Raw genomic sequence first — 27,179 nt, 5'->3', positions numbered from 1 at the left:
TCCCTCATGCGTAACTTTATTGTGGTTCAGCTGTATGTTTATACTGAACTGTTGGAATTCTGGCTCCGAAACGCTAGACAAGCAGCTTGCGCTGCTGGCCTTTGCATGACTTGAACCTTAGTCATCTCGTACACGTTTTTTCCCCGGATCGTCGGTTGATGACGCAATTCCGATTTACTCTCAGCTGTTGCACAATCACGTCATTGGCTCCGATTCTATCTGGTTCAATCTCCTTCCTTCCTTCCTCTCCGATCTCGTTTCTCTTCCGCAACTAAAGTCAACACTCCACCTCCATCTCACACCTTCATCCATTCGACTTTCTTCCTTCACTTGAATGTCATCCTCAAGTGAAGGCTACTTATTGACTTCGTACTAAACTTCATCAACGCGATATCAATCTTGTATCTAACCCTAAAACATCCTTAAAATCCTCTTCCGTCGTCTCCTTCTCACCCAGTTCTATTTCTATTTTCTCCGTTGTCCATTGACCTTGATCGGCGATCTCCTCTTCGACTCAATCATTCAAACTCGACTCCTATCTCTTCAGTCAAATCCTGACTTGCATCGGCTTCAATCAATTGCCGCAAGTCCTCCCTTCTCGAACTCTGTCGCCATCAATTCTGAGTTCTTTGGTGAGAAAAAGAACATCAAAATCTTCTTATTGCGCTTTCCTTTACTGACTCTCATCGTGTTTAGCCTTGTTCCTTTCTTAAAGCTTCTCTTTAAGCCTGAACTATTTACATACATTATTGTCTGTCTCAGCTGGTACGGTTTCTTATCCTTATTGTTAAATTTCTATTATTCTAACTTGTTTTCTACAGTTCTGGTTCTGGTTTTAAATCATTCAATTCATAGAATTCTAATATGAACTCATACTGAGTTGTTCCATATCCAATCTTGTGTGTTCCAGTGAGTTAAACTCAAATATTGTTTTTCTCAAATCAATTGCTCATGCTGGCACCCACAGGGATCCTCCACTGGCCAGTGTGTACTGGAAATCAAGTGGATACACCCTCCAATTGAGTACCACTATGCACATGCATTGAGTGGCAAAAGCCTCCGCTCAATGGTGGTTTGGAAGGCCATCAAGTTGAGACATACTCCAATCAATGAGCCTGGGTACTGGCAACGGATTGGAGAGCTTCACTTGATGGCCATGTATATTACTAGCCATTGATTTGAGACATCCTCTGCTCAATGACCAGTTTGTAAGGCCATCACATGAAGGTTTTCTTCTCTCAATGACCAGTGTGCACTGGCCATCAAGTGGAGACACCATCCAATTGATTACAGGGTAATAGGCTGTGAAAATCTCAGCTCAATGACCAGCAAATAATGGTTGTTGAGCGGAGCCTTTCTCAGCCTGGTGAACCGGCATGCACCCCACATCGCGCTGGGAAAATCCCAGCTCAACAGCCAGCATGTACTGATCATTCAGCTGGGCTTTTAAGAGCTCGGTGGATGATATGTACTGCCTACTGAGCTCGTAAAATCCCAGATAGATGACCAGCATGTGCTGGTCATCGCGCGAGGGCTTCCCTGGCTCGATGACCTATGTACTCCAGGTTTGAGCTCGGAGAGCCAGGGGGCTGATGAAAAGTGCATGCTGGTCACCAAGCGCGGCCTCTGCCAGTTTGATAACCAGTTTGTGCTTGTCATTGAGACGGAGAAGCCCTAGCCCAATGACCAGCACATGCTGGTCATCTATCTGGGCCTATCTGAGCTTGGTAGCAACGGTGGGCCAATACACTAACATTATTTGTTAGTGTAGTGTATTTTAGCCAAAACCAGCAAACAATAACAACATTTTCTGTTATCTTGTTTTTTGTGTTGCTAACAATACAGGAACTTGCCCAGGAAATGGTGATGGATAACAGCAATAACTGTTATTGTATCCTGTTAGTAGCAATAAAAGGCCTGTTATTGTTGCTATTGCTGTTATTTCCTGTTATTGTTAGTATGGATACTTGTATCTGAGATAACAAATAACATGAATTTGGGAGTCAATAAAATGGCTACACTAACAGTTATTGTCCAATAACGTTAGTGTAGTGCAGTGGCCCATTGCTGTTGGTAGGCAGTTTATACTCCCTACAAGGCTTGGATACACCCAGCTTGATTGCCAGCATGTACTGGGAGTAAGCTGGGACTTTCCCAGTGCGATGAACAGTACACACTGTTCATCAACTTGCAGTACATGTGCCAGCGACTTGCCAATGTCCACCCTCACGTTCGCCCAAACCTGAGGGTGGATGTTATATAAGAAAATAACACTGCCCGGGGGACACAGGGGGATACAAAACCAATTCAACTTTCCCCACGCGCCATAGTTTACTTCTTCCCACCTTCAAACCACCGGACAAAAAAAAAAATAACTCTTTTCCTCACATGTGCACGCCACTCCTGCTGTTCCAAGGCCAATAATTTTCAGTGGTCTGTATACAGCAGGTCTGCAGTACCAAAGGCTTATCTAGCAGCCTGTACTACTTAAGTGGCATGTGATAAGAGCAATCAACACCACATTTTTGCACCATGCACATGGAAACAAATTTACCTGTGATTAATGAATCCTACGTGCAGGAGAAAATTCATGGAAAATATGTATGGAAACTATGTGAAGACAATCAATCTAAAAGACAAAAGGCATACATAACCCAAACCAAGATGTGTGTGAGCATTTAAGAATTGACTGTTTGCCTTGGAGGTCCCAGGCAAACTGTTGAATTATTTCTCCAGCTGTTTTCAGAAGCAAGGGGATATTGAATTTCCTGTTAACATCCACCAATCTAGCCCCCTTTTGCATTGAACAATTTTTTTGTGGCTCTGAACCCTGCATTTTTCAGTAAGTTTTAATTAAAGGTATGAAAATTGTACAATGTGTAGTCCTGTACACAAGGTGTGTATTCCGAAATGATAATAAGCTATTCACACTTCAAAATCTAAAATTCTTGAATTTTCCATCACTTAGTAAAAAGTTTAGGGAAAACTAAATCCATTAGTTTCACATTTTGTATTTCTGGGAGTCAAATTGCATGTTACACAGGTTTTCCTACCTTTTTCCCTGTTCTTGAAGAATATAAATTTGATACCAAACCACTCTCCCCAAATAATATCATGGCTGAAATATGTCACTCACTAGGATTCATCCACCATTTGGCTGATCCTCTGAAGTTGCTATACTTGACAAGTATTTTTCATAATGTGGTGTTGTTTGGTTTGTGAATTGAGACAATTCTGCAATGAAAAATATTACCTGTCACTTGGCTAAAGCTATATTTTAGCATAAGGATAGGTACATTCTTGGCAACACTTTTGTGCATTGAAGCTTGTGTTCAAAATTGTGATCATGATGAACCAAACACAAAAATCCAACAGAGCAATAATGATGTGTTGACATTGAGTGACAGATCATTTCACAACAACTTCACCTACATTTACCCTTCTATTGGGCAGGATGTCTAACAAAGTTACAGATGACATTGAACTCACATCATACCAAGCAACTGACAAAATTACGGTCTGGCACTCTCTAGAGAGTGCAACAAATCCCTCCCTGGTGCATGATAGAATGAAATATATAAAGCTGGCACTTTGCACATGGGTACTTGCAGCAGGTGCAGGTAACTTCCTGAATTTTGACCCAGAACAGACACCCTCACCTGCTGGCTGTTACCTGCATACTTCCACGGTTACCCACCAATGGGCACTAGGAGCAAGCAGAGCTGTGCAGAATGACAATTTGTGCGCAGGTACCTGCCTGAATTTGGACCCAGACTGGACAACCGCACCCGCACCCGGCGGATACCTGCGCATTTCCACAGGTACCCGCCCGCGGGTGCCAAGTACCCTCCAAAAGATGATAGGGGCCAGCTCTAGAAATGTATGATCAACACTGCAAGAGCTAGGCTTTGCTACAAAAAGTGGTGCTTTTGTGTGGCGAAGCGGGGGTACCACTTTTTCAAATGATAATTAGCAATAGCGCGAGCGGAAGGCCGCTACTTAAAGCAGTAGCAAAGCGCCAGTACCACTACTTTAAATATGATTATCGCGTAGCGCAGCAAATTTTTTTCCGCTTTTGCTAAAGTTGTGCGTAGCGGCGAAATTGGCGCTTTTTGGCGCTATTAGCGCCTTGTAGCGGCAAAAGTGTAGCAAATGGGGCAGCTTTTCTTGAATAAGCGTAGCGGGCCAGTCCGCCTTTCTGTGGAAACTGCCTTAGATGAAAATTAATAATCAATCCTCCATCAATTATGATGCTGGGGATTGATATTGGAATGTTGCTACAGTAGCACAGCAAAATCGCTAAAGTAGTGTTTTTTATGCTACTGTAGCAATAAGCGTAGCGGAATTCCGCTATTCACCGCTGAAAATAGCTCACTATTTTTGCGGATCTTTTCTGCTTGAAAAAAAAGCAAAAAGCGTAGCGCCCAGTCCGCTACTAAAAGTGCAGAGAAGTGGGACCCAAATTGCTATGCTTTTGCTACGCTTGCCACTTTGTGTAGCACAGCTCTTGCGGTGTTGATATGATTCCCGTGGTAAATACCTTGTTTCTGCAAAGTATTTGATATTTCTTTCCAAGGTAGTTGAAAATGTTTTCTAAAATAGTTCCAGTAATAACCAGAGTCAAGTTGGAGCTGGTTTTCAATTGAATTCAACTCCTTTCCAAAGTGCCTTCAGCTCAATTGAGCATAAGTTAAACATAAATTCATCATGAATTCAGCATACATTGAGGCTCAAGCTCCAGGATATATCTAACAGGGTTCTTAAACAATATTGTGCAATGGCACTTGCATGCAAGAGCCAAGCAAACTCCCATGGTGAATAGATCTGGAATTTCAAATTTCAAAATCTGGAACTCTGGATAACTTTGAGGATCTTCGGGGACCTAGATTTCCCTGTGAAATCCGAAATCTGGCTGCTCAGATCTGAATTTCCAGATCAATGGGAAGTCCTTGGTCAGTACCAGTGATATCAGTAAACGTACATGATAAAACTAATATGAACACAATAAGACAACAAACCTAAAAGTGATCTTTGATCTTAGTACTTTGACGAGTTTGATTGATTAAACTATTGAGTTAATTAAGAAAAAGTACAGGTATAATGAAGGAGAGGTATGTATGAAGATCCACTAGGTTTTGAGAACAACTGTGGCACACTTCACAAAATTTAATCAAGCTAAGAAATGAGAAATACACAGCACTACACAGTTCAATACAAATGCTCTTGAGAAAGAAAAAGGACCAGGACTCACAATAGAATTCTGTGGGAGAGATAGGAGTTTCCCAAAACCTGCGTGTTGAGTTGCTTATATTGTCATAGTTGTAGTTTTACCCCTGTATTTTGGCCGCGTGTGTCAGCAGTATATTGGAAGCATGATAGATGCAAATTTTGCTTGACATCCTGTACTGAGACAGTCCACAAAATCAAATCTGGTAATTCAACAGTTTAAACAGGTTTTTCTTCCTTTTATTGTACCTTGACTACTAGCTGATGGCACTCCTCCTTTTTAGGTGCAATGTTTGTCAAGTATACCACATCATTCAAATTCATCGTGGTTCAGGGGGCCCTTCATGCAATGCTGAAACCGCTGCACTGCGCTGAAATCAGCGGCACTTTTAGCGCAGCACAGTGGTCTTACCACTGATCCTCCAGCCCAATCAGTGTTAGCGCAGCAGTTAAAGCGCTGTGCTAACGCTGAATTCAGCGGTTCGCGGCGGATCAGCGTTAGAGCAGCGCTGCTGAAGGGCGCTAATGCTGAAAATCAGCGCAGCGCAGCGGAATGACCACTGAATGATTGCTGACGGCCGCTGCCCGCTTTTTCAGCGTCAGCGCGCTGATTTTGCTGTGCCCTATTGGGCGCTGAACATTGTTGAATTTCTGATGTTCTCTCTTACTTATCCCAAAAATCATGTTTGTCAGAATGAATTTCTTCTTGTCTAGAATCAATCATTAGCATCAATAGTAAGTTAAATAGTACAACCTTCTCACACCCTGTAGTCTTTGAACCTTGAGTAGTAGAGATTGTGTTAGTCAGTCTGACTTCATTTGTAGAGTTGTGATAGCATTCATATTCATTTTGGTCTCTTATTCATTTATCTCAAAACCACAAGTCTGTTGCATGTACATAGTCTATTTATATCATAGCATTGTCATGCAAATCAAACCATTGGTTCTCTTCCTTCTTTTTTCCGTGCACCCAACTGAGCCGCATCCGGTGAGAAAACCATCCTCACTGCCCGTCATTCTTGAGCCATTGAGCTCAATCTCTTTTCTTCTCTTCTCTTCGCGGCGACAATCAGCTCAAGTTTCAACAACCATGGTTGCAGTGACAGTGGCGCTGCCAGCGCGCTAACTACAGAGTTTCCGCCACACAATCAACCTCCCCACCAACTGTTTGCCCCTCATGGGACCTCAATTGGTCCTTATGACTATTTTGGGGCGCCGAAAAATCAGCGCGCTGACGCTGAAAAAGCGGTCAGCAGCTGTCAGCGGTCAATCAGCAGTCATTCCACTGCGCTGCCGCTGTTTTCAGCGGTTGGGAGCTGATTGGCCGCTGATTTAGCTAAGAGACGCCAGAGGACAAGGAGATTGTGGGGGAGCGGAGAGACGAGGATGACTAATCACCTAAGAGACGCCAGAGGACCGCAGTGAGCACGCGAGGAGATTGTGGGGGAGCGGAGAGACGAGGATGACTAATCACCTATTGAGGTGAGGAAGTGGTGACCGATGTGAGTGTGAATTGCATAGCAAGAAGAAGAAAAAGACAGGACACAAAAGGAAAAGAAAGCAAACCTAAGAGACGCCAGAGGACCGCAGTGAGCACGCGAGGAGATTGTGGGGGAGCGGAGAGACGAGGAAGAAGAACGAGGATGACTAATCACCTATTGAGGTGAGGAAGTGGTGACCGATGTGAGTGAGGAAAGAGAAGAGGAAAGGAAAGTACAGGCTCTATTGTATGTACAACGAGAGATGAAACCTAAACCTAAACTAAGTATATACAATCCCTTAGGTTTCCTCCACTTTGGTCAGTGATCCCTAACCCAGATGTCCCTGTCCTGTCACAGCCCCCTGTGCTTGCTAGGCAATTTTTAAAGAGATGTTCTCGAGAGCTTTGCGGATCTTGAAAGGCAGTAGCGGTTTGGTTAAGAAATCGGCTTGATTATCGTCAGTCTTGATGTATTCTAGTCGGAAATTTCCTTCTCACTCAATGTGGTGACGAAGCCAGTGATGGCGGACATTGATGTGACGTGTTCAATGTTGATATTGCGGGTTGTTGAGTAGAGCAAGAGCGCCCCTGTTGTCACAGTAGAGAAGTGCTGTGGTTGTGGATATGTGTATATAGGGATGAACATCAAGCAAGAGTTGTTCAAGCCAGCGTATGTCTTGACCGGTTTCTGAGCAGGCTCGGTATTTGGCTTTGGTGGTGGAAATTGCCGGTCCGTTGTCGTCTTGCTTCTGACAGCGCCAGCCCACTGTTCCGTAGTATTGGACAAGACTGCCCGAGAATGCAGCCGAGCTGATGGTGCTGTCATAGCTGGCGTCGGAGAATGCCACAATTCGACCTTCCTTGGATGGTGGGGTACCAAGTGTGAGTCTTGCTTTGGTGGTTTGTTGAAGGAATCAAAAAACATGCTTGACTTGGAGTTCATGAGTTCTTGAAGGATTGTTGAGGAATTGCAAGAGGTAGCTGCACAAGAAAGCTAGATCTGGCCTTGTGCATTGAACAAGGTAGTTGATGAGTCCCACCGCTTGTTGATAATTGAAGTTTTCCAAGACAGGTTTAGGGTCTACAGGGCAAGTGAGTGCGTTGAGCGGAAGAGGGGTTGATGCAGATTTGCAGTCAGAGACATTGAATTCAGTTAGAATTTCCTTGATGTAGCGATCTTGAGCAAGGGAGATTGTTTGAGCTTGTTGATTACGAGAGACCCTCATTCCTAAGACCCATTCACAGGGACCGAGGTCCTCCATTTCAAATTTTTCCTTGATGGCAGTCTTGAGGAAACTGACGTCCGGGCCGGCTATGATGAGGTCGTCCACATGTACATATACAAAACACGGCTTGGCCGGGTCTTGGTGAACAAACAGGCAGGCATCGGCTTGGGCGGGCTGGAAGTTGACGGAGACAAAGAAGTCTTTGAGCGCTTGGTACCAGCATCTGGGGCTTTGCTTTAGTCCGTAGAGTGACTTTTGCAATTTGAGGCCATATCCCGGAGGTACGTTGATGTTGACTCCATCTGGAACTTTGATGAAGATTTCCTCGTCTGGGACACCGTTGAGGAACGCACAACGGACATCCATTTGTTTGAGTTCCCAGTTGTTCGCAGCGGCAATCCCGGCAATGACCCAAAAAGTGGTGAGTCTTCCAGTCGGAGCAAATGTCTCACCGTAGTCAATGCCTTCTACCTGACGGAAGCCTTGGATGCATAATTGTGCTTTGTATTTCTGAAGTTCCCCATTGGCGTTGTATTTGCGCTTGAAAACCCACACGGTGTCGAGCTGACGTGTCCCAACTTTCATAGGAGCGACTACCCAAACCTCATGGCGAGTGATGTTGCCAATTTCTACCTCTACGGCCATGAGCCACTCATTGCTGTCAAGACGTCGCATAGCTTGCGCGAAGGTCTTTGGATCCTTGAGAGAGGACGGTTCCCCTATGATGACTAGAGCTCAATGAATTGGTGGGTATCCGGCGAGATTGGCCCTGTGTCTTCTGGACCCTTCTACTATGTTGCTTGGGTCGACGTCACCGGAGATGTTCTTTGGAGCCTCGTCGTAGTAGGGGACATACGCGTAACTTTTGACGTTGGATGGTATGATTGGGATTGGCGGTATGTCTAAGTCGTCGCCAGATTCGAGAGGAACAGTGAGGGTGTCGCCATCTGCAGGAGTAGTTGAGTCGACGACCGAGGTATCAGATGATGACAAATCTTCCGGATTTTCAACAGTGCGATCAGAGAGTGATTCTGGATTTCCCGGGATTGGATCGATCCTATCTTGAGTGATGTCCGGCGATTGATCGACGGGTTGAACAGGGAGGTCAGGCATCCAGTCGATTAAGTCACTACGATTGATTGTGTTGGAATGTGCGGGAAATTCAGTGGGAAAGAATCGGACATGGTGGGAAATTTTGAACGATTTGGACTCGGGAACCCACAACTTATATGACTTGTGTCCCTCCATGAAACTGACCAGTATGGCTTCTTTTCCTGAAGGAGAAAATTTCGAGTTCCTCCATTTCTTTTCCTCCAGGAAGACGGCTCAACACCCAAAAGGATATAGGCGGGACAGATCTGGAGGACTTCCGGTCCAGAGTTCAACTGGTGATCTCATACCAATGGAGCTGTCAGGGGATTGATTTTCAAGATAAACCGAGGTGGTGACGGCCTCCCCCCACCAGGTGAGGTCAAGACCAGACGTCAGAAGGAGTGCCCGGGTTTTTTCTACCGTTGTGCGATTTCCGCGCTCGGCGAATGGGTTTTGTTGTGGGGTGTAGGGGGCCGAAGTGAGGTGCTTCACCCCCCGTTCTTCAAACAGTTTGGCGAATTTATTGTGGATGAATTCTCCGCCGTTGTCGGAGACTACAGTTTTTAATTTGCGTCCGGTAAATGTTTCAGCCTGAAGAAGGAAGGCAAGAAAGGACTGAAAGGTATGGGACTTACTTGGCATCGGGTAGATAAAGGGTTTTTGCTGTGACCGTCTATTATCTTCAGGAAATATCGATTTCCTCCCCGAGAGGCGGGAGTAATGGGTCCGCAGAGATCCATGTGGATGCAGTCGAGGAGTCCATCAACTTGTGGAAAGGATCCGGGGAATGGTTGTTGAGTCATTTTGGAGACGTCGCAGTTGTGGCAGGGTAGCTCTGAGATGTGTAGATCAGGATGTGCTGCCTTGAGGTAAGGGAGACTGGGATGACCGAGGGAATTATGTAGGACAAGGGCGTCGGAGGTGACGGAAAAGATTTTCTGAGAGGCGAGCTCGATTGTTAGGATTTCCTCCTCAGTTTTGCCGACGCACAGGATCCGACCATTCTTCTCACACTTAAACCTGGAGCCGTTGTCGATGGGAATGATGGAGAACCCCTTTTGAAGGTAATGGGTGAGAGGGATGAGGGAGTTGGAAAGGTCTGGCACAAAGTAAGCGTTATCGATTGTGAGGGGAGCAGAGCTGGTGTGGATGACCGCGCGACCTTTGCCGACTATTGGGATAGCCGTCCCATTCGCCACATAGACTACTGAGGAATAGGGCTTGAAAGAAGTGAAGTAGGACCTATGCTTCAAGTAGTGACCGGTGGCTCCACTGTCAAAAATGAAGACATCAGAGACCCCAGAGTTTACACTTAACATAGCCTTTTTGGATACCCTTGCATTCGCTTGATCCATGGCTGCTTGAAAGTAGGCGACCGCTTTTTTGGGATGTAGAGCGTGACAGTCTTCCTCCAAGTGTGAGGTCTCCGGATTGTGTTTGTTGTTTTCACAACGGATCCTTACTCGACGCCCCCCGGAGGGTTTTCCTTGATGACCAGTTGAAGAAGAAACGGCCAGAGCGGTTGGATTGGAGGGCCCAGTAGAGGTGAGATCGGCTTGTTGTTGTCTTCGGAGTTTGGCCTCAACGTCCTTGAGAAAACTGCTGAGTTCAAGTGTGTCATTCATTTCCTTCATGTTGGAGAATCGGATGGTCCAGAAGGTGGCAAAGGAAGTTGGAAGACGCTTGAGTATGAGGAACACCCAGCAAGTTTTGAGAGTGGGCTTGTCGAGTTTGTTGTTTGTAACTTCAAAAAGAAGATCGAAGGTATTCCGGAAGAGATTGATGGACTCCTTCATTGATTCCTCACTGAAGCGGATATTGTATAGCTTATCCCAGACATTTGCGACGTTCTCAAGGGACCTAGTGGCGTAATGCTTGTTGATTGCATCCCACAGCTTCTTGGGTTCAAAAGTTTGAAAATCCCGGCCGACAAAACAATGGGTGTTCTCCTCGTTTAGATGCAGTCTTAAGAAGGTGGTGGCTAACTTCTTTTTGTTGTTGTAGTCGGGATTGTCTTTCAACTTTGCGGGCTCCTCGAATATGTAGTTGTCCAGCATTTGAAAACCCAGCGCGTTAATCATTTTTAGGCGCCATGTGGCGAAGTTTGAGTCATTGAGAGGTTTGGTAACCAGTTTGATGTTGGCTGGACCATTGTGTTCAGTCATCTTGATTGGATTGTTGGTGACTGAGGTGGACGGAATGGGAAATTGATCGAGATTGTGATCTGAGGATGAATCTGGGGCCGGGTTGAGAGCCGCGGCAATGATGGTGTCGGTGTCCAATTCCGAAGTGTTGTCTTGATGCTCTGGGACTGGACTGTCTTCGTCGGGGTCGGGAGTGAAAGGAAAGCGACCAATAATAGGGATAGGTTTGCGATCCTGATTTCCCGCCACAATGGTGATTCTGATGTCTTGTCGTTCTTGTTCCTATTGGATCAACGGCTGCCCTACTCGACACAGTGCTCTTAGTAGGCTGGGCTCATAACCTAAGAGACGCCAGAGGACCGCAGTGAGCACGCGAGGAGATTGTGGGGGAGCGGAGAGACGAGGAAGAAGAACAAGGATGACTAATCACCTAAGAGACGCCAGAGGACCGCAGTGAGCACGCGAGGAGATTGTGGGGGAGCGGAGAGACGAGGAAGAAGAACGAGGATGACTAATCACCTATTGAGGTGAGGAAGTGGTGACCGATGTGAGTGTGAATTGCATAGCAAGAAGAAGAAAAAGACAGGACACAAAAGGAAAAGAAAGCAAACTTAAGAGACGCCAGAGGACCGCAGTGAGCACACGAGGAGATTGTGGGGGAGCGGAGAGACGAGGAAGAAGAACGAGGATGACTAATCACCTATTGAGGTGAGGAAGTGGTGACCGATGTGAGTGAGGAAAGAGAAGAGGAAAGGGAAGTACAGGCTCTATTGTATGTACAACGAGAGATGAAACCTAAACCTAAACTAAGTATATACAATCCCTTAGGTTTCCTCCACTTTGGTCAGTGACCCCTAACCCAGATGTCCCTGTCCTGTCACATTAGCGGCGCTGAAATCTTCAGTTTTTTCCGGTGAAATTAATCAGCGGTTAGCGCAGCGCTTTCCCCGCTGATTTTCAACACAGCGCAGCGCTGACCGCTTCGCTGCGCTGTTTGCAGCGCAGCGGTTTCATCGTTGCTTCATGGCAAAAATCTTGCCAAAATCAATGCTGCAAATGCATCTGGGGTCAGTTCCGACTCCCTGCGACGCCGTTTTTTTTTTCAAAACAACCCAATCTGTTGTCACCGATCCAGCGACCTACAAAACCAGGGGTTGTCCCTTGGCTCTCAATAAAAAAGAAAACGCTTTTCTCTTGGAGATGGTCACCAACCATCCAACCATCTACCTAGAAGAAATGCAATATGTCCTCATCAAGCAACACAATGTTTTAATCTCCTTACAAACAATCTCAAATGAACTTCACAAATGTCTGTGTATGACCAAAAAAACAATGAGAAAGGTCAATGCCAACCAAGACCCAATCCAAAGAGCTAAATACATCATCATGATGGCTAACTATGACCCCAATTGCCTTGTCTTCACCGGTGAGTCTTTTCTTTTCCTTTTTATTTATCTAGATTTTAGCTTATGGTAAATTCTTCCTCAAAGATGAAAGTGGTGTGTGCCTGGACAGTGTAATTTGTACTCGGATTGGTGAGAGGACATCAATACTTTTGGTGGTGCGGGCAACTCAATGATTCAACTTGATCTCAGTGGTCTGGTTTCAATTATGAAACAGCAAGAAAATTTCAAGCAGGTTGATTTTGAGCACTACTTAAAACATGCTTGGGTGAGTCTTTTTCCTTTGACAGTAAGATTGGCTTCTTTTGAAGTCATTCTGAATACCTCACGCTTGAAGCTTCCCAGCATGAATCCATTTCCAGGACCCTGTAGCGTCCTAGTAATGGACAACGCTCAAATCCATCACAATGGCTGAATTGAGGAGCTTGTTGAGGACGTTGGCTGTCATGTTGTCTACCTTCCTGCCTGTTGTAGTGTGGGGTGGACAAACTCCACATTTGGAGTATGCGGGAGACAAGAGGAGGTCGGGGAGGAGCAATACAGACTCAAGGGTTTTTCCAGTCACAACACCGCCTACTCCCCAACATGAACCCAATCAAAAAAGCTTTCAGCATCTTAAAGGCCAATTTACGACAATATGGCAAACAGAAGGCAACGGTTTAACAGCGGCGCTGCTTTTAGCGCAGCGAAGCAGTTAGCTCAGCGGTTTTTTGTGCCGCTGCGCTAAACACTGTGCGCAGCGGCAAGACCAATGCGCTAACCGCTTTTTTTTGTCCCTGGAAAAAAAAAATTAGCGCGTCAAAAAAAGCGGTCAGGTAGCGCTGAACCGCTGCGCTTCAGCTGTAGCGTAGCGGTTTGAAAAAGAAGAAAAAAATGGTTTAAATCATGTTAAAATAGGTTTAACATACAATAAACTTCCGCTATCCGCTAAATTAGCGGATAGCGCAGCGAATTCCTGCTTCTGCTGTGCTATTGCTAATTGCCTGGGGTGGGTAGTGGTGAACCGCGGCGCGTAGCAATTAGCGCAGCGGTTTTTTCAACAGCTTCCGCTACATGCCTCTGGGATGTAGCGGTGTGACCGCTGCGCTGCGCTAAATGACCAATTTTTTTAGTGCAGCGCAGCGGTTACAACATTGAAGACGGGGAACAGATTGAGGCCTTCACCAGGCTTATCTTTACCCCTCAGCTAATGCAATGCCTTTTCCAAGGCTCAGGATACACTGACTGATCCCCTCTCTCCATTTTTCATTATTTTGTTTCTCTTTCCTGTTGTAACTCTCTAAAGTATTCTGCCCCCCCCCCCCCCCCCAACGGCAGTGCATGACTTCCCTAAAAAATACAGAAATCTCCACTACCCCCTCCCCCCCAGATAATGGAATTCTTTACTTTTTCATTTCAAATAAAATACATACACAATTACCAAGGCAAAAAGATAGTCTTGGATTTTTGTAATTTTATCTCTCTTACTGGCTGCAACTCTCAATATCTCTCTTGAAATTCAAATTACTCATGCAATTGATGCAAGCATCACTTCTAAATCCTGGCTCACTCGAGCAGTTCTTCTGAGACAAAGTGAGTACAATTTAACTGGCAAAAAAGCATGCATACTACACTAGTCCGGTTAACTACTCCGCCTTTCTCACAGTTGTCTCTGTCTTTTGATCAGTGATCTCCTTCTTTTAAAACCTTACTCATCTCAAATCTTTCCATCAATTGATTTTCAAGACTCTCTTCTCTCGACTACATTCTACTTTACCAACTCAGATCAAGAAACCTTAATTCAACAACTCACCATTGACCAATTCTTGCTCATGCCAACAAGCTCCGGCAAAGCATTAACTTGGACAGCCTTTCTGACTTCCAACTTGGTGAGAAATGCAATATCCACATTTCAGATCTCCTGTTGGCATCTCTTGGTTTCTCTGATCATCAATACTAACTTGTCTTTTCTTCTTTAGTTTTCTTGTCTTTGACCTAATCCTTATTTCCCTTTCTGTAAGATACTAGGGAAATTGCGGCTGCGCCGCGGAAAAAATAGTTTGCACAAGTTTCTTCAAAAGAACAGACCTCAAACATTCAAATTGAGTAGTAATCAGCATGAGCAAAGACTTTTTTGGACACAATCATTACTACAACAAATGACAATATAGCATTTTTTTTATACTCAAAGTGAATTGCCACGCAATGTTGTAACTAACGGTGGGTATTTATTGCTACGGTAACGTGTAACGTAATGACAACATAACAAATTTTGGCCTTTATTGTTATTGTTAGCGGTAACGTCAGTGCAATATCAATATCACACCAAGAGTTTTTTTTTGTGACAGCCGTTACTATAACTGAGCGCGGAGTGACAGATATTGGGCGAGATAACAAGCAATAAAAGGCCAAAATAGGTCCAATTTAGCCTTTTATTGCTCAACAACGCGTTAATTTACCCGTAACAGCCTCAAAAAAAGAGGCTTGTTACATTACAAGTGATGCTGCTGTTTGTGCATTACTGCTAACAATAACGGCGCAAAAAGTAAAGGCGGGCAGTTACTTTACAAAAATCCCACAGATATTAGGGGGATTCAAAGTTGGCCATGTACAACTTGCATACACTTTTGCAAGTTGGTGTTCAAGGCTTTATTGAACACCAAATTTCAAAAAAACATTCAAGAAGGCTTAGGGGGTGTAGTACAGTGTGGCTTGCATGCACTTTTGCAAGTCGGTGTTCAAGTTCATTCTTGAACACCGACTTGCAAAAGCGCATGCAAGTCGCATCTGGCCAACTTTGAAACCGCCTATTGTAAAGTAAAGTAACTACCCACCATTGTTGTAACTGTTGTGCAAAAAATCCTCACCTGGTATTACTTTTAGTGCACTTTACATGTTTGGTCAGAGAGAAAAGTTGAAAGTTGTGCTTGGATAGGGGGAGGAACAGGACAAATTTTTCCAACATCTCAAAACTTCTCCTTCAACACCATCTTGTTTAATTAAGATGTGAACCAAAGGCTGTCTTGGTTGCCGGAAAATATTCAATAGTTTGATGTGTGTATCACCTACACACCATACCCAAATCAAAAGCCACTTGGGACCGTTTAATGGGGTTTGGATTTCAACAAGATCAACGCGCCGGCATTGGGGGGTTTCAAACATGGTGCAGGTCCCAGTTCAGGAAGACAAACTTCCTGCAAAATGAATTTTCAAATTATTTCTGTATGTTTTTTGGGTAAAATTGGGTGGGTGTGTTGCAGGTTCCTGGATTTTGTGAATTGGGGGTTCCTGGAACAGGACCTGCACCATGTTTGAAACCCCCTATTGTTACATATGTAGGTTCCTTCATCAAATAGGGCATGGACTTTGTTGGCCCCTTGCACACACCACTATAACAACTGCTGTAGATTACAGAATTGGTTGTGCAATCCACCTGGCCTCCACTCTGGAAAAGCAGGCCAAATGGGATCATCACATCAACTTAGCAGTTCCTGGCTATTGAAACTCCAAGCTGAGTAGTGCCTTGGCAAAACACTATTTCTGTACTATGGTACAGGAGCTTGATGAAGCTTGATTCTTGGTTAGCAACCAGAAGTATTGTGACACAAACGTACAGAGAAAACCCAATCTTGAACAGTCAACAGATCCAGGAAGAGCAGCCTGAAAAGCTGAACAATAAGGTAATAATTAGATGTGCTTGCTCAGAAGAGACCTAAGTGTCAATAAAAGAGAGGTAGATTGAATTTTGGGGCAGTATGAGAATCCTTGGTAGGATCAGCACTGTTGATGATCATGGAGGTGGTGGTGGTGGTGATGTTGTTGTTCTGGAGAAGCCTCCTCCTGGGAGTTGGCGAGGGCTGTCTGCTGGGCTGAATCTGCAATGGCCTTGCCAAGCATCCAGTTCAGCTCGTCAATCACCCCGCTCTTTCGCATCAGCAGTCTGGCTGCGTCGTTCCCTTGGGCCAACGAGCCCTCCTGTCAACAAGAGCTTTTGGCATGGTCTAGTGAGCGGTCGTGTCGGGGTGAGTCTTTGTGGTCTGTGGGCTTGTTGATTGAGCAGGCCGATTCGCTGTATTTTCCGTAGAGGGATGTGATCTCATGGTCGGAAGTGCTGGAGGAGGTCTTGCTGGTCAGTTGGCGTTGGGCCTTGGCGGTGGCGGGGGGAGAGCTTGTTTTCGGCGCTTTCGAAGTAGGGTGCTGATGACTAATGCGAATTCCTTGAAGATAGCATGAGCAAGAAGAGGTTAGTCATCTGCGAGGCTGATGGTAGTATGTATAGAAGAATGGTAGCTTGCGTCTCAAAGACCCCAACCGGAAAAAATTATCAAAAATAGAGGTAACAGCAATCGTTCAAGCTGTCATATGGCGACCTGAAAGACATGATTTTGTAAAACAACATCAAGAAAGGTATTGTGCATGGCACTTTGTGGTAAACCGAGTACAGCCACTCGGAACTAGAGACGGGATGATGTGGTGTCCCAAATGGACTCCGCTCCAGATCCGGAATTGAATCCCTACAGAAGTCACCGTCCACCAGGACTGCCGCCAAGAAAAGCATTGGCCTCTCTTTCTTCTCTTTGTTGTAATATGTACATATATCCTCTCTCTGATCGGACACTCTCGTCTGGTTCCTTGTATTACCTTCCCCGGCCCTCTGGCCGTACATATCTTCTAACCCCCATTCTGCGCCCTCTGGCTGTATTCACTTTTATCCTGACCCGGATCCTTGGCCTAATGTCCTGTACTATACGGGTTTTTGTCTCGGCATCACTCTTGAGGCCCACTATCTCGTACTGTAGAACCAAGGGTCTAAATAGAGGCTCTCTCGAGCCCCGAGATGGATCCTCAGCTCGCTGATATGAAACCAGCATTTGTGCCTTCAAAAGAACTGTCACCGCGCACTTTCGCTTTTGTTTAGAAAGTTACCCAGATGGGAAGTGCTGCCAAAAAAAATACTTCGCAACATGTCTATACTTTTTTAATCAATTCAGATTTTTGTTGTGACCTGCATTTGGCCAAGCTTGGAATAGCTAGTCAGGTTGGGCAACAGCATTTCCCTGTCTACACCAAGGCCAAAAGTTGGGGGGGCAACAAATATAAAAGGGGGCCGTGGTCGGAGAAGTGTCCCGGTAAGGCCCCTGGGAGGTATTGACTGGCTCTGCTGTAATTGTCGTCCTCCCAGAGAGTGTCTTACAGTAAAAATCATTAATTACATTGATAACTCCTTTTGTTGCGCAGCGTTCACAGACCCTACAGTGGGGAAATGCTGCGCGAAAAAAGGAGTTGTTGACGTAATTAGTGATTTTTAATTAGTTACCTATAATAATAGGTTTTGTTTTCTTTTATTGTTGTCTCCTATCATTATCTTTTTGAATAATAATTCCAACTTCTTCATAGTCTTCCAGCCAAATCCTTTCCACTCTCTTATCCAATTTTCCTATCTTTATAGTTCAGGGTTGGTTTATTGATATTTGTTCCTTTATCATTGTTCTTAAATGTTTCTATTCAGCTCTGGTTTTTGTTCTTAGGAATAAAAAATACTGTTTTCACAGGAGCTCCATAAGAAAGAAATTCCCAAAGGTCCGGCCTGATGCATAGCTTACTTGGCTAGGAAGTATACTCATCACTTGATGAGGGGTTCTTGAACCCAATTGCAAAGTTTGGCCGCTGCGGCCAAAAGTTCCAAAGCGCGGTACAAAAGTTGCAAGCTCTTATGGGTCTGCTGTACCTCTCCAGGGGAGAGTTGATGCCCTCTACAATTGTGTAGTCAGATGGTACCTTTTCTTCCTTCCCCGGGGTTTAATTTACAGGTTATGAGCCCAGTGTTGCCTCTGTTGTGTGTTCAATTCCCATTACCTGCATCTCCCACATGTCACATCTCCCCAGCTTGTAACCCTCACATAACATGACATAACTGTGTTAGCTACTCCTAGTCTTATATATAAGTATATTATTGATTATTGCTTTAGGAGTGTGGTTGCCTCAAAATAGTTCCACGGTTCATGCGTGCCAAAATTCCCATTTTAAGATAAAAACATAGTATAGTCTCTAAAATAGCATTGGTATAGTATAAGCCAGTATGTGTGAAAGTTGACAGTTAACAAGTCTGTTGGGGAGTAACACTTAGATTTATATGTAGTTTTACACCAGCCCATTTGGGGTCCAATCCAATATAATCTCTGTTATCAGTGATATTGGCTTGCGGGGGGGTGTTATGGCCTGGTGTTATACCTCTCTGAGAGAGAGTTGATGCCCCCTATAATTTAAGGTGTTCAAAGTTGACTTGCATAAAATCATAACACCATAAAATCATAAAATTTTAAGCAGAAAAAATATGTACCACCCAAACACTCAAAACAGATCAATAGTTTGAAAATGGTACATAAAAAATTATCACCCAAAATTTTTATGATTTTATGATTTTATGATTCAAAATTTTTATGATTTCAACTTTGAACACCTTAATTGTGTAGCCAGGTGGTACTTTTTCTTCCTTCCCTGGGGTTTTTACACAAATTTTGGTGATCACATGTAAAATTCAACCATATAATGGTATAGTACATTCTTACGTTGTGCGGGATTTACAATGTGGATAGGACCCTGGAAAACCACCCGAAGTATGTGGGTAATGTAAATGTATGAATATTTCCATTTTTTTGCAAAATGTTAGGCATGAAATAGGTTTGAATGGGATTTGAAACCCAAGAGGGTAGGCATCAAACATGCCAGAAATGTACAAAAGTTCCACCAAAACTTGGTTAAATCTGCTACACCCGCAGAACCCGGCTTTTTATCTGGGTTTTGGGGGTCCCCGGGGGGATTTTGCCTCAAGCATACGCATGAAAATGTATGAATTGGCCCCAAAAAGGCCATTCCCCGGTGCCCCCGATGTATGGATTTAGCCAAAAGTCTGGATTTTACATTATCCACATTTATAGGGGGTTTCCAGGATCCTATGTGGATACCATGTAAAAGATAGGTTGTTAAATTCAACATTCCCGTAATGTATTTACACCCCGCGGTGATGTTTAAATGTAACAAGGGATTCTTACGCTCCGCGGGCCGCGGAAGGTACTATTAAGTCTCCAAAGGTAATAATGTCTCCAAGCTGATTTTCTGTTCCTGCCACCCCAAATTTCACCGGGTGTTGAAGTCCCTCCTGCGGAGGGCCCTTCGGGCGCCCCTCGCAGGGTCTTTGATAGTTTGGGGCCACCCTGTATCAATGTCTCTTCAGAGATCTTTGACCCTGTTTACCACTCTGATCTCCCCAAATTGTGCAATGGAGTGCTCCGGGGACCAGATCATGATGTCTGCCACTCATGTTTACGCGCCGGAAATTATGGGGCACCCGGCCCACCTCAAATTTTTCCTGTTTCAGATGCCTACATAATATCCGCAGGGGTGTTCCTGAATATTGGGACAAGCCAGGGTTCATTGTGGTATCTTTTTGGCCTTGCTCGCGTTTAGCTCAGGTAGTAGAGGAGGACTACTACTAGGCGAGTCGTTTTAGCCACTGGCGGCATTGGGTTCAGCCAGCGTAAGACGCGGAGGCAGCTAGCGAGCTCGACTGGCAGGGATCAGATTCAGTGTGCTGCTGTGCGCTGTCTGAGATATGAAGGGATGAGCAGGGGATGCTACATATAGACTCTGGGGCAGCTGCATAATGCTTATCCCGTGGCAGGGACATAGTGCCTAGGGGATGTCTCAAGATTCCACATGACGGCAGGAGTTCACTGGATATTTTGTTAGTTACCAAGTTCCCCGCCTGGGTAGATCACAAGACAGCGACGAGTTCCTGAATGCAAGGGGTCCCTGAGATGAAAAAAGGGTAAACATTTGTCCTTGTGCCGTCAGCCTAAACGAGTTCCAGTTCGAGCTTATAACGCGACACGTTCTTTACTGCATACACCGTTTCTGTGAAGCATCTCATTATCCGGAGAACTCCACACACGAGAGTCAGAATGCTTGTCCTTCAAGATCCCGGAATATTCACGTACAAAACAATACAAGTCAGCGCTGGTTACACTTACCGTGAGCATTTCACACTCATAAAAAATGTGTGATTGGTCTAGATCTGAATTGATTCTGGCTTCATCTATCCAACAGGTTATATTGATCAATTGCCAGCCCGAAAAGATGCGGCTCCCACTGTGCTTTGTCTTCACGGATTCGTAAGCCCTTCCCATTTCCTCAACTATCAAAGTGACTAATACGGTGACTGATCAGTTTGAGTGACGTATTGTCAGCCCGAGTTGTTTGAGTTCTCCTCTTCAGCTTTCTGTTCTCAGGTCTCTCTGGCTCAATTGATCACTCTTTTATAGGGCTTTCAGTTGGAGGTATCAAATCGTGGACCTGGTGCAACGGGGGTTCCGTGTGATTGCGCCAGACTTACTCGGGTAAGTGACTTTCTCCCTGCTAAAAACTAAATTCCTTCCTTCCCCACATCTTGTTAAAGTTTTTTTTCTGATTTTCTGACTTGTTCAATTGGAATATTGCAAACCGCAAAAATCTAGCTTTGGTGGAACGGTGAGCTCCAGGCAGATTTTTTTGATGTTTTTCTATTTCTTGAACAATACTGTCAGTCTATTATTTTTTCTCAAAGTCTCTCTACATTTGCGATGATCGCTTGATAGTCAAAACCAACAGACGTCGAGGCATATGGTAAAGCCAGTATGTGTAAATCCCTCGTTGAAATTTTGCATCATGAGGGCATAGTAGGAAAAATAACTATTGTCAGTCATGATTGGTAAGTCTCTCCTTGATACAGCCAAGTCAAAACAACTTTAAAGATACATGAGTGGACTAGGATCTGGCTTATCAGGAAGACTGTTGTGCTCAGGGGTTCAATCTTGGCCGCGCGTTTCTTGTCATACCATCCTGAGAAAGTTAAATTTTGGGCCACGTATGCAAAGCTTCTCTTTATTTTCTTTCAAATAATTCCTTGAAGCTTGACATCGAAAAGTGCCTGATGTCTTCTTGGCATTGCTTGCGATACCAACAGGCTCTGTGTTCCCCCCACTTCACCAGCTCAATTAGGTCAAAGAATAGATTACGTTGAGATGATTAGGAAATTCATACCGCATTTTGGGTGAGAGCCATTTTGGTAGATTTCTGTTTCCTTTGCTCCTCAAGGCAGATTCTAACGAGCAAAATTTTCCTCAGCTATCAAATCTATTTTATGTCTGAAGAATCGAACGAAGAGATTGATCGATATTGCAAGGCGGCGATGCTTTTGCTCTACTTCCACTTTGAAAGAGGAGTGGAGGCCTCCATCGAGCAGAAGCTATCAAAGTACAAGGACGAGTCAATGGTCTTCGAGAATGTTTTTCAAAAGCAGCTGAAAGAAGTGGGGGAGGAATTGGAATCGGTGATGATCGAAGACCCTGTGAGTCAGTCCAATATAATTACATACAAACCAGGAATTTACAACTCCATGCTACCCCCCGCCCCCTCATCTGCAGGAGATAGCTTATGTAGTCTCAGAAATCAAAAAGAGTGGCTTGTCGTCGGCTCTGAATTGGTATCGAGTGCGTCAAAGTTCAGCGTTGTTTTCTTGGTGGGTTTACTATCACATTGGCATTTAAAGCTCATCGGTGGAACATCTTCCAGGCTCGAGAGGTAGACCAAAGAGATGAAGAGGGTAAGAGCCGTCACTTCTTTTTATGAAGTGAATGTAGATAAATTGATTATTGCTGTATTCACAAACCGTCCGATTCCAGCTGCTCTACTACCCGTAGCTTTCAGTAGCGACATCCGATGTCTCTTCATCGGTGCTCCAAATGATCCACCTTTACCACCTAAAATGTTCACAGAAGATTCAAAGAAAATCATGTTTCCTTCGGGCAACATTGAATGTATAAATATTGAAGGGGGTAATCACTTTTTCACGGAAGTAAGTCGGAAGAATTTTGTGTTATGAACATGTACCACAATCCGACATTTATGCATGACTTTCTTTTACTACTTGCGTACCTCAGGCACCAAGTCATCGGAGTCAAGTCACCAAAATATTGGGTGACTGGATCGACAATCAAGAAAAACTACTGGCCGCTGAGAAAACAAAAATTCCAAATTAGAGAACACGTAGTTAAGTGAGCCAATTCCCGAGATTTCGATTACGTAGAGCACTTCGGTTGGCCGTGATCGACAACAACCTCAGGGGAGCTGGAAAACTTTACAACCAAGAAGCACATAGTTATGGTGTTCAGTATTGTTTTTTAAAAATTGGTTTACATAAAATCATAAGAATTACCGTTTTGAGAGGTGTTTGAAATGAAGAGAACTCTCAACTGTCACTATACTAAAATTTTGCCCCGTTTGAACACCACATTATATGTTATACATTAGAGGAATTTCCGTCAATCTGGGAACTCAGATTTTTCAGGATTTTGCAGGGAATATTGGGCTTGATTGTACCAAATCCTAGATCTGCCTATATTTCCAGCAAAATCTGAGAAAAGCTGGGTTTCCAGATCAACTTCCATTGTCAAATTTACAACGCGCAGCCCCCGGGGGTTCTGGAAATTTGGTGGAGAAAAGGGGTGAACTTGGTGTTGCGCATTATAAATTTGAATACTTATGACTTGGGGTTGCGCATTATAAGTTTGAATACTTCTGAGGTAGAATGCAACATCCAAACGGACTACACACTGGGGGTACTTCCTGGCAAGCAGGTTTGTGGATACAACAGGTGAAACTGGCTTGGTGAAAACCATGTGGAATTCGCTGTGCCCCCCATTACCCCGTAGAAAATGGGTGGAGACAGAAGGATGGTCATTGAAAATCACCAACTTGATACAATTCCCTTCCTCCATGCAATGGTGGGTAGTTACTTTACTATACAATATCTGCGGGATTTTTGTAAAGTAACTACCTGCCGTTACTTTTTGTGCTGTTATTGTTAGCAGTAACACGCGAACAGGGGCATCATGCGTAACTTAACAAGCCTCTTTTTTTCAGGCCGTTACCGGCAAAGTAACGCGTTATTGAGCAATAAAAGGCCAAATTAGCCCCATGTTGGCCTTTCATTGCTTGTTATCCCGCCCAATATCTGTTGCTACGTGCTCAGATATTGTAACGGCCATTGCAAAAAAAAGAACTCTTGGTGCAATACCAATATCACACTGCCGTTACCTGTAATGATAACAATAACGGCCAAAATTTGTTATGTTACGTGTTACTGTAGCAATAACTACCCACCATTGCTCCAAGGAGGCGCAAAGCATTGTGGTGGATTAGGCTCAAGTTGGCTAAATGTACACTCAGTGATAGCCAGGTGGGAATGCACACTGTGGTGTTCACACCGGTGCCAAGTTAGGATCATGTACGCTTCAAGATGTTGGAAGGCAGAGCGGGATATTCAAGGTTCTGCCTCAAGATTCAGAAGTGGGTTGGTTTGTAAGGTCTGCAAGAGGTGGAGTTCAATATTCAAGGCTTGGCCCAATCAATATTCAAGGTTTCCTGCTCTGCTGATTGTGTCATTGTTTCCCACAGTTTTTTTCTCTCTTTTTGTGTGTGGTGTTGTTGTATGAGGATAAAACCTCCTGTGACATGTTCTGCCCAGAGTCCAAATGCAAGTTTGCACACAGAGGATGGGTTGGCATGGTAATTTCTGATTCATGGAATAACCATCACAGCAGTTTCTGACTGATATTCATAGTTTTTGAGCCTGGCAGAGTCTGTTCCACCCTTATTATTTGTTCCAATCATTACCAAACTGCCTCCAAGCTTCCAAACCCAGTGTATCTTGTGAAATCCAGCCAAACCAAGCTATCCTTTTCAATTCTTTCTCCTCATCATCTGGAACAACACTGAGGATCCTAAACATGATTCATTCCCCTCACCCAACTGCCTCTGCCTTGGATGAATGGAGTCCCATAGGATTTGGCTGAGCTTATGGCTTATTTGGTGATGTAAGAATTTTCCCAGTGATTTCAGAATGCTCATGAAAAAGGATGCAGAATGCTTTGCAACCAGGGAATGCACCCACTGGGGACAACTCCTGGGGACTGCAGGGAGGACAGAGAGCATAAAGATCTCTTGGAATCATTGGGGTGGAGGGGAGGTGACCTTGCACACAGGTTCACCATGGAATCCACATGGATTCCCAGTGGGGCCTACATTGAGGTACTTGTAGAACTTATGATTTTATGTAGGAAGTGGATGACTTCCCGTCATGATATGTGGGTCTCCCAGAAGTGATCCAGAGCCCAAAAAGCTAGATTTCCCTCAAAAAATCTAGACTTTTTGGGTCTGACCCAACATCTGTGGGGTCCCAGATTGCACAGGAATTCATCCAGTCGTTTGAATCTCAATTTTGAACACCTTGAGTTTGCTGACCAACTTACAAAATTTGGGGCAGTTAATAGGGGGTTTCAAAGTTGGCCAGATGCAACTTGCATTCACTTTTGCAAGTCAGTGTTCAAGTTCATTCTTGAACACCAAGTTGCAAAAGTGTATGCAAGCAACGGTGGGTAGGTACACTGCCAGTAACGGTAATGTACCAATATTGTAACGGATTTTTCTCTGTTATTGTTACCAATAACCGTAACGCGTGAGCGGTACGGTACTGATATTCATTTCACGTCTTTTTTTTCTTTGCGTTACGTTACTACATGGCCTTGGATTTTTTACGTTATGTTACTGCGGCCTGGGGCTTGTTTGCGTTACTAGTAACAAACAACACATATGTATATAGAATAGAAACATTGACAAATCACTTCTGATGGGGTAGGACCGCGGCTAAAAACTTCCCAGCTTTGGCAAATGAACCAGTTAGAGGGACTTCCTCCTGAAGCCACATAAGGCTACTGACACAATGGGACTTGGTCAAAGGAAGTAAGCGGCCACGGTTACTGCTACACAAATCCAAAGCCGCGGAGAATAGTCGCTCCACTGCACATGATGAGCCCACAGATCCTAATTAAGCTCGCGCCATGATGGCCAATGTTGGATATGTTGCAGTGATGAATCCTGGAACAGCAGATGATGATGTGAGAGTCGTGGAAGGATCCATATTGCAAGTGTGAGCAGAGAGAAACACAAGAGAGAAACAGAAAAAGACACAAAAGAGAGGCTCACCTGGAACAGCAGATGATGATGTGAGAGTCGTGGAAGGATGAGGAAAAGGCCTTCCACGTCTGCTGCTCCAGGTGACTACAAGGATGGAATGTCACAGACTGAAACAGGTGAGAAACAGGTTCGAAGCACAAAAACAAAGAGAAAAGGAAAGACACCCCAACACAACCTTAACAGGATAGGCCTGTTGATTAAACTGTGGTACCAAGTGATTTTCAGCAATGGCACTTGACGGACAGGGAATAACATGAGGCTGCTGTACCTTCCACCATTCTAAAGGTTTTTTGTGACGGTTGATAGCTCCATCCTTGAACAACAAGCTGGCCTTCAAGTAAGTTTCAATCTTGTTCTCCTGAGGTGTTTGATTGGTCATTCGCGAGGCTAGACGGGCCATAAGGGGTTGTGGAGGAGCATTAGGTGGTCTGTCAATGAAAATCACCTCGGAATTGGACACAGCCTCCGCTGGCCGGTTCTTTTTGAGTTTACCTTTGTGATTTCCAAATTCACGGTTCAGAACAACTTCAGAGCTTTCCGATCCAAAAGCAAGCTCAAACAAGTGCATCCTGTAACACGGGTGTAGTATTGTTGGCAGGATTAGTGTGTGGCATTACATTGCCTCGTGAAGATATTTGTTGACTCATTTCAACATTGCATGATACATGGGGTACAAGGTATCCTTTTTGAGGGAACTGTTGATTTTGTAATTCAGGCTTTCATTGAGCTTGAGGTATTTTGGGATTACATGGGCTCCGGTGGGCTGATTGCCTTCCATGTAGGAGGTCATTTTAACAAAAACCTGTAGAAAAATTGACAGAATCCAAACATAAATAATGGGCTCCAAATGACAGGGAAATCACCAGACTCACTTCCAGCTCGCAATTGAGATTGTCTATCTCTTTCCAGTCACGTGGCAAGAAAAAAACATTGTCAAATACAGCAGTGTTTCCTTCTTGATTGTCCTTTAGCATGCAATCAATGACATCTCAGGCGTCAACGGCTTTTTGATAGCTTTGATACTTGATATTCCACCTGATTCCGTATCCCACAATCAAAGGGTCAACCTTGCACTGCTGGCATCATTAGCTGGGCTGAGGTTATCCCAGTTAAACTTGGATGCACTCAACCAATTTAAATTTGGTTGATCTCAACTGATGAAATAAAAATCCAAGGGACCCCCCTTGGTTTTATATTTCATTGGTTAAGATCAACCCATTTAAGATTGGTTGAGCGCATCCCAGTTAACCTAGGATGACTTCATCCTAGCCAAATATTCTGGCAGTGTTGATTTTCATATCACTTGCTGTCTTCTCAAAACTGGTGTGTTGAGCCGCCAATCTTGTGATTTGCTTTATAACTGTGTCGAGCTATACCAGTTCCATTCATTCAACATCAGCAAATAACTGAGTATAAATTGTAGTTGGATAAAAGGAAAACTGAACTTACCTGATTGCATAGTTCCTGGAGCTTCAAGCTCTTCTGATGTTTACTTGGGTTTGTACTAGCAGTAGCATCCCAAGCGGTCTCTTTGTTTGAATCATTTTCAACTGTATCT

At 44.3% G+C, this 27,179-nt stretch overlaps 2 protein-coding genes across 2 annotated transcripts; one reads left to right on the top strand and one right to left on the bottom strand.

Moving 5' to 3' along the window:
* Positions 1–16,528: 16,528 nt before the first annotated feature.
* PtA15_5A545 (uncharacterized protein) lies at positions 16,529–16,931 on the bottom strand (the record flags this gene model as incomplete). Its single annotated transcript, XM_053169318.1, has 2 exons — positions 16,529–16,754; positions 16,921–16,931. 2 exons carry the CDS (start codon positions 16,929–16,931, stop codon positions 16,529–16,531), a joined length of 237 nt encoding a protein of 78 aa, XP_053020527.1.
* Positions 16,932–20,511: 3,580 nt separating this feature from the next.
* On the top strand, positions 20,512–22,626 carry PtA15_5A544 (uncharacterized protein; the record flags this gene model as incomplete). The annotated part of the gene is made up of 11 exons (XM_053169317.1): positions 20,512–20,581; positions 20,657–20,721; positions 20,872–20,946; positions 21,064–21,127; positions 21,197–21,296; positions 21,552–21,638; positions 21,713–21,935; positions 22,012–22,077; positions 22,160–22,190; positions 22,270–22,442; positions 22,528–22,626. The coding sequence occupies 11 exons, from the start codon at positions 20,512–20,514 to the stop codon at positions 22,624–22,626; spliced, it is 1,053 nt and encodes a 350-aa protein (XP_053020526.1).
* Positions 22,627–27,179: the final 4,553 nt, after the last annotated feature.

This window comes from Puccinia triticina, chromosome 5A (assembly GCF_026914185.1).
Source record: "Puccinia triticina chromosome 5A, complete sequence".
Classification (NCBI taxonomy): domain Eukaryota; kingdom Fungi; phylum Basidiomycota; class Pucciniomycetes; order Pucciniales; family Pucciniaceae; genus Puccinia; species Puccinia triticina.
This window is presented reverse-complemented; position numbering and strand designations above follow the sequence as displayed.